Source organism: Protomyctophum bolini (genome assembly GCF_963924005.1).
Source record: "Protomyctophum bolini genome assembly, chromosome: 24".
Taxonomy (NCBI): domain Eukaryota; kingdom Metazoa; phylum Chordata; class Actinopteri; order Myctophiformes; family Myctophidae; genus Protomyctophum; species Protomyctophum bolini.
In genome coordinates, this window is record NC_137885.1 from 12,073,423 (window position 1) to 12,089,204 (window position 15,782).

General features: G+C 44.3%; 2 protein-coding genes across 3 annotated transcripts in view; both read right to left on the bottom strand.

Annotated features, from left to right (window-relative positions):
- cfap221 (cilia and flagella associated protein 221) overlaps positions 1-14,588 on the bottom strand; it is a gene marked incomplete at both ends in the record, with an annotated part of 50,767 nt that extends 36,179 nt beyond the window's left edge. Inside the window, 7 exons of the mRNA XM_080758531.1 lie at positions 1,445-1,604; positions 8,499-8,602; positions 9,469-9,569; positions 11,062-11,157; positions 11,671-11,757; positions 12,584-12,684; positions 14,462-14,588. Coding sequence (XP_080614657.1) covers positions 1,445-1,604; positions 8,499-8,602; positions 9,469-9,569; positions 11,062-11,157; positions 11,671-11,757; positions 12,584-12,684; positions 14,462-14,588 — 776 coding nt within the window. The remainder of the gene's footprint in view (positions 1-1,444; positions 1,605-8,498; positions 8,603-9,468; positions 9,570-11,061; positions 11,158-11,670; positions 11,758-12,583; positions 12,685-14,461) is intronic.
- LOC308311614 (metalloreductase STEAP3-like) overlaps positions 1-15,782 on the bottom strand; it is a 351,330-nt gene that overhangs the window by 292,985 nt on the left and 42,563 nt on the right. The window lies entirely within an intron of this gene.

Consider the following 15,782-nt stretch of genomic DNA (forward strand, 5'->3'; position numbering starts at 1 on the left):
TTACTTTTTGCCCAGATTGTGTGAACCCTATTCTCTGCATGTCACATTGTGAGCTTGTAAATTGTCCAAGTTCAGGGATTTGGTGTGTAGGGCACAGAAGAGGGTCAATAGTTAATATGCTTAAGTTAAACTTATATTATGAACGCCTTTGTCAGCACATACCATTGTGTGAAACAGCTGGGGAAGCACAAGAAACATTCTAAACAAGGCCTTTGGTTTAGAATGAGTTTGGTTGCACAGACAGCAGGGCCCTAAGCTGTCACAAAGGAAACTAAATGAGTGGGATTTCAGTGTCCTTTGCATGGCACAGCACAGTCTCAGTTCTCCAGAGGACAATTTAACTGGTTCAGACCGTACGACATGTGGGCACGTCATAACTAATCCAACCGACAGGTTGCTAGGACGTGTACAGAGTAAAAGCGGCCATATCTTCCCGAGCTTCTATTTTGAAAGAAATCCCGGCGCCGATTGTGCTAATGACCTCATCTCAGCTGCTGATAAAGATGGCGGCTCCATCTTGATTCGCATTTTGATGTCCGTATGGTATTTAGAGGTGACTCATGAGTCATCATTCTTCTGTCATATGTCCTTCAGTTCCGTTGCAACAAGCCAGTCCAGTGTGTCATTGTCTAGGTCAATTAAGCCAATTAAACCAGTCCAGTGAATCATTGTCTAGGTCAATTAAGTAAATTAAGCCTTCAAAACCGCCATTCTTCTGTCATATGTCCTTCAGTTCCGTTGCAGCAAGCCAGTCCAGTGTGTCATTGTCAATCGCCATTCGGTGGCCGGCATTTGGGGGCAGCTGGTAATCACGTGTTCCACAGTCTGTAATGGATCCCCACATTCACAGTGGGCACTGTCTATGTGTGAGACCCCACAAAAGTGGGAAAATAGCAGACAGTGAAATAGCAAAATAGCGAAGATAACTAATAATATCAAGCGTGTAGATTTTCACTATTTTCACTGTTGTACGACAGTAAAAAATCAGCCGATACGTAGTTTTTTTGTGCATTTTGGAACTTCATGTATTGTCTTGGTGTTATGATATGTGACCAGATTTGACTGAGAGCCTGCCATCGCACAAATTCCAGAGGAGAAAAACATTTAATTTTCTCTCCAAAATGAGTTAATATCACAGGCAGACTCTTCACATACTAGAGCATGTCTGAAATAAGTGTCAGAGCTGAAATCGACATGTAAATATGAAATAAATGCTTAAACGTGTAGCTAGGTGTAATGTTAGAGACCACAGAAGTGAACCTTTCAAGCCTGTTTTCTCAACTCACAAGTCATATCTCCAAAACTGGTGGCTCAAACTGAACAACCAATATGTCAATTTGAAGCTATGATTCCCTGCTTTCAAAAATCCAAGTGGATTGAATTGTGCTGTATATGGTTGAGTGTTTTGTTTACAGACTGGGACAATAATCATTAGTATTATTACCTGATGGCCAGGTGCGGGGCGGAGCGGCCAGTGATGGTGCAGAGGTATGGCTTGGTGTTGAACTGGGAGATGAGCAGCTGCATGGTGATCTCACAGGTCTCGTACTGCAGCGGACTGAAGATCACCGTGATCTCCAGTGCACCTCTGGCTGGGATCACCCCTGGAACAGAGACACTAACATCAGCCATGACTCTCTCAACCTCCTGGAACCCATTTTGACCTGAGATCAGATTCAAAAAATGTCTTCTACATCCCGACAGCTTTCTGAAAAAGCTATGTTTCTATGTCAGTCGTTCTTTGATTTTTCAAAAATAGCAGACCTACAAGCTCGTAGCGCGCCACTCGGTGGCGCGCTATGAGCTTGTAGATCTGCTATTTTTCAATAGATAAAGCATAGCGTAATGCTAACACCAAAAGGGGTTCCCGCCAAAAAATGGGTTAAACCCATTCGTTCCCCCCGTCCGTCCGTATAATAATGTTTTGTGCCTGCCAGGTACCTCCAGAAGAGAAGATAATAATAAGAGAAGAAAATGTTTCAGATATACCAGATACTCTCTCTTTCTCAGAAATCACACCCGTGTGAAGTGAGGGGCGCCGATATATTAAAGTCTAACTCACGTTGCCATGATTAGGTGATGTGATGTAAAACAAACGGTGACAAAACAAACATTAAATTATCTTTATGGTTAATGGCATTTAATGTTTGTGGACAAGATGACATAAAATGTTCCTTCATTTTCAATGGCGTTTTTAAAACCAACATTGAACTAAAAACAAACATTAAACCTGTATCTCAAAAAAGGAACCAAAATGGCCCCATAAGCAGCCACTGGCTGCTGACCTGGCAGCTCGGTTGGGCACAGCTCACACGCCTCAGGGCCTCCCTGTCGGGACACACCTGCCTTGTTGACTTGAGCTCCTTATCTCTGTTCTGGGCCCATTTGTCTTCCGTTCCCCCGTGGGTGTGTTTGTCTGCTGGTGTTCTTTCAATTCCTCTCTCTCTCTCTCTTTCAGTTTCAGTAAAGTGTAAATGCTCTACTCTCTTTCATAGAAAACCTTTGTGACGAAGCACATTTCAATGTTTTTCTGCTTTATTTTACCTATGCATGTTATTATTTATGTAAAGAAATGTAACATGTGATGCTGAGTGTTTAAATATTATTATCTTCTATTCATGTGTGAAAGGTAACGGGTCAGGTACAGGGGTGAGTGACAGCTGTCAGTGACTGGTTGATTGTCACCACCCAAGGTTACTAGTAGAGGAAGTGACACACGGGAAGGAGAGATCTCACAACAAACAGAGTGCAGGCCTGCATAGAGGAGGAGAGGAGCTCCAGGCGCCAGATAGCGTTTACATTAAGACAGCTATTTAATGTTTAAACGAGCGTATCTGCAGCCACAGTAACTATAAGGAACAGTCGGGCCCAGCGGATTGGGCATCTCGTATGTCGCTGCCGTCGGGGATCGGCGTTGGAACTGAGGATTACCTGCCGGTGTTCGGAGGCTAACAGGGCTACTGCTACCGGTGAGACCGTTCCAAAGTTGTTCATTGAGGATTATAAATATAGGGGTACCCCGAGCGTTTTCATGTTTCCATTGGACCGTTTTTTGAGCAGAGGAACTTTTCGTTGCGTTGGAAGTTTAAGACAGTTGCACACCTGCGTGCGCGCGCCTCTTTTGAGGGGAACGACGGACGCGGACATTATTCTTTGCTGACTTTGGGGGGGTTTGGGAAATAATTATTGTTTGTGGGTTTAAGTTTGTTTACCTGTATATTGTATTTAATAGGGAAAGAGACAGGGAGAGACGTCACTAGTGAAGTGTATTGTCTACTGTTGATTCGGCCAGTGGCTATGGCTGGCTATCTCTATATAAAGAATTCTGAATATAACCCTACGATCCCGCTTAATTTTTCCTTAAGTGATAGTTGCCTTGAATGAGTAAAGGGCGATTGTTACAGGTGGTGGCCCATACGGGGATCTAGGGTTTAGAATGATAGAGAGAGCTTGAATCTGTGGTTGTTATACGACGGTAAAACAAAAGTACACTGTAAAATCTAACTAACTTTTACTAAAAAAAAAACACAACCAAAAGTACACTGTAAAAACTTACACTAACTTTAACTCAAAAAAAAAATCTGAAAAAGCTATACAAAACGCCATGGAGCAAAGTGGGGGCACTAATATGCCAGTGCAGCAAGAACTGGCGTGCATTAAGATCGAGTTGCAAGCTTTGGAATCCCAGGTGCAGGATGTGCGGAGAGAATTTAAAATGTCTATGGAGAGTATTGTGAATAGGGAAATATGCTTAAGAGGGTTCATAGATCGCAAGATGGTGGAGATGGAAACTCTCATCAAAACCTCAGTGGAACAACTACAGAAAGGTCTGGTTGAATGCTATAGGACGTTAGATGAGAAAGGGAACAGTGAGGTGCCGGAAATGAAAAGAGCTAGCACGTCTCAGCCATGGTCCCATCCTCCGCTTAACCCTCACGGCTGTCCCGCCAGTATTCCCTACCATCTGGTCTCCCATGGCCTGCCCACCAGCCTGGAGAGGAAGGCTAAACGGCAATGCAGTGACAGAGGGCGCAGGAAAGCGACAGGAAGAGGAGCCCAGGTGGTGTGTGCCGACGTCAACCTTGTGCAGCAGGTGAAGGGGGAATTACCATCGCCGAGGGGCGCTGATGGTGTCACTCCGGGACCCCGAAGCCTGAAGGCCCCGCCTGAGGTGGAATGCCTGTCCAAGATGTGGCCATCGGAGGTAACTCCGGTTGGCTTAGTAAAGGCTCAACGTGCGGATCCCAAGGTCAGGGGTCTGCTTGAAGATCTGGACCAGACTGACCATCGACCAGGCCGCCCTGGCTACGAGGAAATCCAGGGGGTCCTATGTCGAAGGCAGCCGACCAAGTCCTTTGGGTGGAGATACCAGGTGGTGGTGCCTGACAGCTTGGTCCGCAGTTTCCTGGGACATTTCCATGGTCGCCCCACGGGTGGTCATTCTGGGAGGCTGAAGACTCTCCGTCGAGTCTTTGAAGTAGCCTGGTGGCCGACAGTCCGCAGGGATGTGTGGGACCACGTTGAGGGATGTCATGGTTGTCAGCAACGCAAGCCAGTGGATTGCAAGCCGCCCCACATGTTACGGTCCACTCAGGTCGACCAGGCAGCCCTTGGGATCGGCCCGACGGGGCAGGGCTCGAGGGGAAGGAAGGGAAAAACCATGCTGCTGGTCACTATGGACTACAATACCAAGTGGGCCATGGTCAAAGAAGTTCAACGGAGGGGGAGTGGTTCTCAGACTAGAGAAGCCAGATTTGATGGTGCCCGGTGGAACAGGCCAGTTCCAGCCAGGCGGTTTGGTCTAGGTGAGAACGCACCCGCTTTCCACAACGTCTGAAATATACTCGTCGAGGCTAGTGCCCCTAGGTGGTTAGGTTCAGCCTTAGCGACGAGTCAGAAAGACCCCTAATAGTTACCGAGTGAAATGAGAAGATGGTGGTAAAGTAGACACAATTAATGTGGTCAACCTCAACCCCTACTTTGGTAGGACTTGAAGAACAGCTTCCAGCTTGGGGGGGGGGGGACTGTGACGAAGCACATTTCAATGTTTTTCTGCTTTATTTTACCTATGCATGTTATTATTTATGTAAAGAAATGTAACATGTGATGCTGAGTGTTTAAATATTATTATCTTCTATTCATGTGTGAAAGGTAACGGGTCAGGTACAGGGGTGAGTGACAGCTGTCAGTGACTGGTTGATTGTCACCACCCAAGGTTACTAGTAGAGGAAGTGACACACGGGAAGGAGAGATCTCACAACAAACAGAGTGCAGGCCTGCATAGAGGAGGAGAGGAGCTCCAGGCGCCAGATAGCGTTTACATTAAGACAGCTATTTAATGTTTAAACGAGCGTATCTGCAGCCACAGTAACTATAAGGAACAGTCGGGCCCAGCGGATTGGGCATCTCGTATGTCGCTGCCGTCGGGGATCGGCGTTGGAACTGAGGATTACCTGCCGGTGTTCGGAGGCTAACAGGGCTACTGCTACCGGTGAGACCGTTCCAAAGTTGTTCATTGAGGATTATAAATATAGGGGTACCCCGAGCGTTTTCATGTTTCCATTGGACCGTTTTTTGAGCAGAGGAACTTTTCGTTGCGTTGGAAGTTTAAGACAGTTGCACACCTGCGTGCGCGCGCCTCTTTTGAGGGGAACGACGGACGCGGACATTATTCTTTGCTGACTTTGGGGGGGTTTGGGAAATAATTATTGTTTGTGGGTTTAAGTTTGTTTACCTGTATATTGTATTTAATAGGGAAAGAGACAGGGAGAGACGTCACTAGTGAAGTGTATTGTCTACTGTTGATTCGGCCAGTGGCTATGGCTGGCTATCTCTATATAAAGAATTCTGAATATAACCCTACGATCCCGCTTAATTTTTCCTTAAGTGATAGTTGCCTTGAATGAGTAAAGGGCGATTGTTACACCTTATTGTCCATTACATTTGGATGAAATGAACATGACATTATTATGATGATTGCGCCTTTGTCCCTTTGTGTATTAAAACTGTCCAAGTAGTGTATAGGACGTGCGGTAAAGAGACATGTACTGTAGGAAATGCATGGATCTCTCCTCCTGTACCTACCTATACTCTCATTAAATATTCATTAGAATGACTTTCACTGATCTTTATCAGTGAAATGAATGAACTGTCCATACAATGCAGCTCTCACCCCATTGCTCTCATCCTCCGCGTGTGTGTGTCGAGACCTCTGTCATATTCACACTGTGCTTTCTCCTGCTAACCACTTAAACTGTGTACGGTTGAGCGGAATCCCTCAGGGCTTTATACTTGTGTGTTTTGTATTTGTTTGTTGTTGTTGGGGAAAGTTGTTGTGGGGAAAACTTTAGCAGAAACTAGCCGATCGACCCACGTCATATACCTACCTAGAGATGTGTGTGTGTGTCTCTATCCAACGTTTTAGCAAAGAGTGTGCATGTGTGTGTGTGTGTGTGTGTGTGTGTGTACGAGACAGAGTACAAGAATAGAGCACAGCGACAAGAGAGAAGAGGGAGCCACCGTAAGAAATGCTAGACATTGAGAGGAGAGACAGAAAAGATCAGGGGTTCTCAACCCGTGACTGAGAGCCTGCCATCGCGCAAATTACAGCTTTTCACCAGAACTTAATCTGGTTTTAGTATTCATTTTTGATATATTTTCTCTATTATTATTTTTGGGACGGGGGTCACGAGACATGGCCAAAGCATTTCCGGGAGTCCCAGACTCCCCAGTCAAAAACCGTTGAGAACCCCTGATCCGCTCCATATAAGGGTTTGAGGTCAGATGTAGAGTTGCTGGCCGGCTCCATATATGCAGCTCTATAGGTGATGATCCAGTCTTCTCCATGTATGGCTATCCAGGGTTTGATGAGGTCAATGTCGTGATCTTCAAAATACGGAGACGGCCATATATTGTCGGCGTGACATGTCACGACTCACGAGGCGGGTAACCATATATGGAGGCATGACATGACACTACACGACTGACGGGAAATTCAGGTTTTCATAGTAACCAGGACCTATAGTCGCAATGACACCGATGCTTTCCTGGTTTTAACCCATATTAAAAATGTCTTCTAAATCATGAAAATTTTCTGAAATACCTTTTATTCTATTTCAGTGGTTCTCAATATTTCATGTCAAGGACCCCCAAATATATATGTAATTGGCCGCCGACAACCATCTGAAAATATGTTGTTCCAGGGACCCCCCAGAAGCAAATATTTGAGTTAAAAACATTTTTCAAAAATAGCAGACCTACAAGCTCGTAGCGCGGCACTGTACATCTGCTATTTTTCAATATCCAAAGTATGACACACCAAAACACCAAAAGGGGATTTTGAATGGGGTTAAATTGAGTAGAGCAGAACTTGTGTTCTCAAACATCTTTTTATTTATTTCAAGCACCCCATATCTGTGAGAGTATGCACAAATGCAGAGATAGCACCAAATCCATTTGATTCCATTTGTGCACACTCAAGACTTGTATATGAGAGTCCATTTGGACTCCATTCAAAGAGCCCCCGGGGGTCCCTGGACTCCACTTTGAGAGCGTCCAACATCGAAGACAGTGGCGTAACTAACAGGATTGTCGTGTCGGTGGCATCGCTGTAGTCGACTTCTGCGGCCAAAACGTTAGCCGTGTTTCAGCGACACACACACAGAATGCTGCGACTTTCTAGTCAACTTTAAAATACACTGGAAGTGGCAACTCAAGTGCAGACTTCCGGCACGTGTTGTGATGCTTACCAGACAAGCTCATATTATGGGGGTTTTTTTGTTGGAGGGAGAACTGACTGCTCAGTGTCAATGTGGAGACATCTGTTGGAACCGGAGGCCATCATGTCGGCGGCACCATTGATTTACTGAGTGCGTAACAGATGCCGATCCGACGCCTTGAGGAAACACAGCCCGTGGCCTGGCTCCTCTGAAGGCTTATGGGTCAAATGTGTGTGCTAAATTGTAGTATATCAAAGGGGAAAGGCGACCTCTCTAAGCCGAGATAGATTTTGGCGGCAAGACAAACTGTTCAGGAGACGATTTTTTTATCCAAAATGAGTTAATAGCACAGGCACACCCTTCAAATACTAGAGCATGTCAAATAAATGTCAGAGCTGAAATTGACATGTAAATATGAAATAAATGCTTAAACATGTAGCTAGGTGTAATGTTAGAGTCCACAGAAGTGAACCTTTCAAGCCTGTTTTCTCAACTCGCTGTTTTCTGTAAGACATTACTCTATAAGCCATATCTCCAAAACTGGTGGGTCAAACTAAACAACCAATATTTCAATTTGAAGCTATGATTCATGAAATGACAAAACGAAGATTTAAAAAATGTCAATGACTTAGCCTCAGTCAGAAACGGTCACAAATCGTCAGTGACGTCTCTGATAAAGGTTCTATAAATGCACCATTTACAACTTAACGGTTACAGTTAAATTGCAAAGAAACTGCCAAACAATGCAGTGATACAATGTTTCTCAGGGGGGTCTCCTACCTGCGAGGGGCTGGACGGAGAAGGCCCTGTGAGGCTGGACGATGTGAACCTGGAACTCAAAGTCCACCGGACAGCTGCAGCTCAGAGGAATGACGTGGACCACACTGGGGACAGATAGGGGACATTAACCCAGCAAGCACGGTCAGGACCTGGACGAATTAGTGACGCCTTGATTGGGGCCAGGTCAAGTCAAACCAAGACTATAGTCAAGATCTGGCCCAGAATATCACCTGATTTCAACCAACATGAATTCTGCCCACTACGACGGACCGGACGTCCCTGGATGAATCAGAGAGAGTCCGATCGAGACCAGATCAACTTAAGTCCTATCATAACTAGTCTGATCTAGCCCAGAATAAGCTATATTATTTCAACTGGTGAAGACGTCCTGGAAATGACGTGATGTACTGTATATGGACCCCATATGTACACTAATATCGAAGACAATATATTGGTTTATCTGGGGTTTTTTGTATGAGGCTCCAGGTCAGTTTAAAGGGTCGCCGGTCACCAGTTAAATCTGAGGTAAAACCATCCGTGGAGCAGCTGTTTTCCCTCACTAAACATAGGACAATGTGATCTTATCTGTTCAAGATAAGATCAAGTTATAGTTCAAGTTCCTGTCCAAACAAAAAGAGCCTTTCAGTATCTGTATACCTCCAACAGACAGCTGTCTGTCATATCAATTCCTTAGCTGTTTCGGTATACTATTCCACTGGTAAGCTGAGCTATTGCTGGAATCAAAAGGTTTGTAGTGTACATATGGGGTCCATATACATCAGACGCAAAGATCATTCCCATTATGGGCTGTGATCTGGCCTCGTCCTGAACGTCACCGGAGTCACCAGAGGACGTCGTTTGGCTTGCTGGGTACGTAATTAGGAGAAGACTCGTCGTGTACAGTACATCTGTGTGACAATAGAATAATACAATAAGGAGGACAATAGGACTGTGGAACAAACACGCTTACCTCCGTCCTAGCGGCACGGCGGGCAGGTCGATGTGGGAGGGGATGTTCAGGTCATCGATGACGGGATAGGCATGGACTGGAACTAACAGATTCTCCTCTCCCTGACGAGCGTGTGTGTGTGTGTGTGTGTGTGTGTGTGTGTGTGTGTGTGTGTGTGTGTGTGTGTGTGTGTGTGTGTGTGAGTGAGTGTGTGGAGATGAAAAGCGAGCGGTGAGATTTACAATTAACATGACGAATATATAAAAGTTCTGAGGTTCTATTCTAAATCAGTTACCTGATTGATTCATTTGATTCTCAACCAGACAAAAAAATATATTTTAAAAGCACTATAATACCTCAGAGACTAACGGTCTTCTAAATATTTATTTTAACTAAATATGTGGTTGTTCTAATCTTGAGCGTAGTACCACAAAAGCAAGCCAACAAAAAAAAAGAGGAAAAAACCAAGTGTTTATGGTTTATGTCTCTTCAAGTGTGTAAACACAGGAAGGATATCTCCTTATCCTAGTCTTCACCACTTAAAGCTCTGTTTCAGCAATTCCCAACCTGTGGGAGGGGCCCACTATGGGTTTGGCTCTCCCATCGCTTTCCAGATCTCCAAGTGAGCCACGATTTAGTAAAGATTTGGAACCACTGGCCAAATGTATACTTGTTGTTAGTGTTGCGACAATGTACAAACTGCTGCGATGCAAAGCGTTGTGAACTTGTAGAACTGTTATTTTTGCAATTATTGTTTATCATTCATGAGCCTTTTTTATGTCTGAAATAGGGACACCAGGTTGAAAACACGCTGGGCAAGACCTGTACATGCTGTAGACTAGAGTGTATCAACGAAGGTGCTGGAATTTGGCGGAAGTACCACTCAAGGAAATGATGTACACATCTGTTTACATTCTCTGTGAATGAAACAAGTGTTGTGATTGGTCGAAAAATATTGCATCCGGGGGGAATGCATCTGATGGAAATTCCGGCCTGACACTTTCGGCTATACACTTTCACTGCCTTATAGGTCGTGGCCAGGCTTTTCTCTTCGCAGATGAGTAAAAGGCTCAGTTGAAAGTACTTTAAAAAAGTGTTTTCTAAATCTGACCCTCAGTGGTTCTCAATATTTCATGTCTAGGATCCCAAAAATTATATGTAATTGGCCGCCAGCCCTCATCTGAAAATATGTCGTTCCAGGGTCCCCCGTCCCCCCCCAGAAGCAAAGATTTGAATTAAAAACGTTCGCTGTGACAGAATATATAAGATTTGTTGCAAGTGGGCCCCCAAATTATTGGCCAAACACATACAATTTAATGATATTATAACATAAAATCTTCCCTCTATACTATGTTGTCCGGAGGCCCCCAATGCTGTATCCTTGTTGTTCCTACACACCAAATCTCTTCACTATACTTAGGAAGCCAATAGCCAACCTATGAGATCTGAAGAAGGTTTCGCCTAGCATGACATGCCAAGAATAGGGACTCTAGGGTCCATTCGACCAAAACAGAAACGTGGCCTAAAATAATACGGCATTGCGCTGAAAGGTGTCCCAAAGAAATGACAGCGCAGCAACACGACGTGGCACATGGAGCTCTGACGGATGCCAACCTTGCAGTGAACCCGAATGCAGTCGTAGAAGTAACGCCATTCGTCAGGGAGGAATTGGACCTTCACTGTGTAGGCGAGGCCAGGAATGAGTCGATACTATGATGACAGATATAGGGAAAAAGCCAAAAAGAAGAAGTTGTCACATTTTTTTACTAGTATCAATACCATAATGCAGAATTACTTCTGTTACAAGTAACAGTCCTGTATCCAAAATTTACTTTAAAAGTATTGGCGTAAAAAATATATACTTAATTTATAAAATGTATTAAAAATCTCTTGAAAATAGCAGATCTGCAAGCTCACAAGAAATCACATCGCGGCATGTTGAGATCTTGTAGATCGGCTATATTCAAATAGCCAAAGTTTAAGGGTTGAAGTTATGAATGAATGTTTTGTAATTGAAAATCTACAAAGAATAGTAAGTGGTTAAATAATTGTAGTGGAGACAATATTTGCCATGTAGTGGAGTAGAAGTAAAAGTATAGAAAATTGGAAATGCTAAAGAAGACAAAACAAACATGCACTTTATTACGTTCCACCACCACTAAAAAGTCTCAGATGTCAACTAATAAACTGGAAGGATATAAAGTAATTTCTTTTTTAAATTACCTTTTTTGTATATGTTGTTTTGAAGTACTTGGTTTGTGTGGCAATGATATGGATATTAATCACTTCAGAGGAGATGTTGATTAGTTTCTGCGGGAGGAGGCAAAAGAAAAAAGCAGGCAAGATTCAATCGGTGCGCGTCACGCCGACTCGTGCATATTTGAACAAACACATAATTTCAAAGTTCACAACAGGCCTGCATCCAAAATGCCGTCTGTTCAGTCACATCAAATCCAGCTCCCGCATTACCCAAGTAAAAAATATGATGATAAAAAGGGCAGGTTTTTCACAATCATGCCATTTTAGATTTTGAATAACCTAAACTAACCTAAAAAGTGTGAGGGCCACATACCGTAGGTCACATTCTCACCTAATACTTCGGTAGACTCTTCGATCAACACTGGTGCAATGACAAATATCACCCTCCCTGCCCGGCTTCCCTCCCCCGAAAACGGGCCAATTGTGTTCACATAGACCCGAGCGCTGCCAAAAACTGCCCAAAACTACTTCTGTCTGATGGTAGATAGCAGGTACCCAATGTGACCACAGCGTTCCATTTTAATCTGTGGGTTTGAAAAGTTAAACAACCCCCTCATTTGGAACCCACACTTTTCATAGAAGCACAAATTCCATCTTCTAAGAGCTGGGATAGAGAATTCAGAAGCCAGCCAACAAGCCAGCTTGTGAAATTCAGCCTGTGCCGTCTGCCGCCTTTTATTAACAGCTTACCATCCAGCCTTACAAAGCTTGACTATGAATTTGCTCCACTGTGTTCGCCATGCACCACATATTAAAAGACATCCGGAGTCCAAAACAGAGGCTCCCACCCCCGCTCCATTATAGGGAGATGAGGGACAAGGCAGTTCAAATAAATCCCGACAGAAAGTTTAAATGGAAAAGGTTTTTTTCTCCTCACCAGGACCTTGTGGTAATCCTTGCCCAGCTCGAACCCGCTGAAGTGGAGCGCAGAGGGCTCTGCTTGGATCAGACCGTTGCTCTTCAGCCTGGAATAGATCTCTAGAAGAAAGACACAGAAATGAACAGTATTATAAAACAGTTATATGGTCATAATATCTAACATTTATATCACACTTTATTATTTATTATCACCCAACGAGTCGCTCTACATGGGGGGGGGGGAGAAAACAACAACCTTATTAGAGGGGGGAAAAGGAAAATGCTAAGAAATCGTTTGTTTGTTTGTGTAGGGCTACACAGGCAATTTGGACATCAGCCAAGAAGTGGTATCATCGTCCAGTTCAATTAGGCTGCTGACTCCATGTGGTAACTTGAAGATTGGGCATTCATCGATGATGTGTTCAACAGTCTGTGGTTTTCTGCATTTGCAGAGATCAGTGGCAGACATTCCAATCATGTGCAGGTAGAGTTCGGTCTTAGCTACTCCAGAGCAAAGTCTGTTGAGGTTGACCCAGGCATTCCGTGGCAAGTTGCACCCAGGAGGGTTGGTTGAAGGAGAGTTGATGAACTTCCTCAATGGATTTGGACCATTGGTTGTTCCAGCAGTCAAGGATCCATCCAGGGTGTGGAGGGCTCGTGGTAAGGAGTCTCCTAGCCTCGGTGGAGAAATCAATAAAAACAGTGAAACAGTGAGTGCAGCGGGTGGGGGCTTCTCTGAGAGTTTGGGGGGGGGGGGGCAAGTGGTCCAGGCGCATGCCACATATAAGCTTTGGCCTGACAGCGTGTTGCGTGTTTGTGTCCCTTTAATGACGACCTTTGCTGCATGTCTCTCTCCTTCTCTCCCTCCCTCTTTCCTGTCCATTTTCACTTGATACTATCAATAAAGGCAGAAAAGCCTAAAACAAATCTGTAGAACTAACAGAAATGGTGAGACCGGAGTTAGGACATGAGGTAAATTAACCACACAAGCCCTAGCGGCGCTATTCTAGGGGCGGACATCGAGCAAAAGTAACAAATCAACAGGCTGACAACACATGCTGTATTGTGAGCTTGCCTTTTACGTTGGCTATTTTCGACGAAGAGATAGAATAGGGAGGCCTGGAATAGAGCCCTGGGGGACTCTGGTCAATGATGTATACACCAATTGCTCGAGCAAGCTCGAGGTAGCATGTGACGTGTCAAACTAGGGGTTTATCATGATTAAGAATCCATTCGAAGCATTCGTTTTGCACAAAAAACACTCCTTGTTATTGAACAAACGACGTTTCGATCTTGATAGATCTTCGTCAGGTCAGTATACAGTAAATTCGGCCAATAGCCACTTGCCCAAATGTGACATCACATTTGTGAAAACCCCCTAGTTTGACACGTCACATGCTACCTGTAGCATAATGAAATGTTCGCCTTATATAGGCTATTAATGGTGGCCATATGGATTTGGCCTCTGTGGTGCGCCGAAGGTCGCCGGCTCGGGCGCCCTAGCTAAATCATTAGAGCTATATCTGCGCAAAAATTGCCGCTTTTAGACAAATTATTGCTAAATATCCCTCACAATGAGCAGGTTGGTGCCTTGCATGGTTTCCGCCACCATCGGTGTATGAATAGGTGAATGTAATGCACCTTGGATAAAGGCGCTATATAAATGCATAAGTAGGCCTAATCTAATGCAACAAAAATGTAACTCTTGAGAGCATAAAATTGACTCGTAAAGGGTCGATTTGGTTTCATTTTACACTCTCATATTACATTCTCAAGATCTATAAGGGTCGATTTTGTTTAGCTGAGGACCACCTGGGAACCCCTCAATGACCACTTGGTGTTGAGAACCACTGGGATAAAGTATTCAGCAGAGACAGATACAGTACAGGATGCCTACTCGAATCCAGAAGGTGGTTGTGCACACTGGCTCTCCTGCTCTCCTCCACAAGCTGTCTGAGGGGAGTCGTGGTCCTCCTGAGGGGCTCTGAGAGGCTCTGCACGGGGCCAGACACAGCCACCTCCATGCTGCCAAGTGCCAACTGTCTCTCAGTCTCGTCAGCAACATGCACAAGACAAGGCTGGGGGAAAAAAAGGGAGAAACTGTGAATCTGTTCTGTCGGTTCAAAACTGATTGATTGATTTAAATATTTATTAACAGTTTGCAGAATTACGGTACATTTCAAGTACAACTCAATACAAAGACTGTTAACTGTGAGTGGGGTCAGCTGACGACACCATAAACTAAGCATTACACTTGTTTACAAGAGGGTCCACCTTGTTCAATTCAAGACGTACAAAGACACTTCAGTTCTATAAAGAACAGAAAAGGAATTAATCATAGAAGAGGTAAAAACTCAATGCAATCAACCCAGAAAATTGTTTATAACATTCTGAATTGACTTATCCAATTCAGTTGACTTAATTTATAAGCCTATATAGTTCATGAAACCTTGTGGTTCAACAATATAAAATGTCTCGAGCACAAACATACGACTTGATGTGATATGGTTAGGCTAGCCAATAACCACCAAGTAGGCCTAGGCTAAAAAACAAATTACATAAACTGTAGCCTAGCTCGACCACATGCGAAGACAAATGCATAAACAGGACAGGTACCATTACCAACAATACCAAGCTGGCTGATATTACCCTGATTAATTAACGCTCTCGGTTTTTTCTCTTCTGGCGTTAATGCTCCAACGCCATAAATTAACTGTGTTCTATAATTATAATAAGACGTTGAATTAGGTTGTTTTGTACGCAAACGTGTCCATGTTTAGTTGTTTAGCCGACTAACATTCACACACACGCTTGTTGTTGCTGCTCTCTCCGACTCTTTGAACACCGCCCCTCCCTCGCCATCAAACACTAGCGTTGTCATGGCGTCGCCCTGCGTCCCCTCCCCTCAAGTCCCGCGATACTTCGACACACGACGGTGTCGCGCGTCCCCCCAAACAAATAGATATATAAACTCACAACTCGGTGCATCCGCGCCGCGCCGTGGTCTTGTAGATCGGCTAACGCGAGAGAGACGAACAAGGGGCAGGACAGGACGGGGTGTAAACCACCAACGTCAGGAGGGGCGGGGGACTGTGAACTGGAAAAACTTCAACTTAGAATAAAGATTACTTTATCTTTATTTAACACCTCTGTCTGTGTGTGCTGAATTGTACAAGAATCATAGACAAATAAAAATATATATTTAAAAAAATGCAATA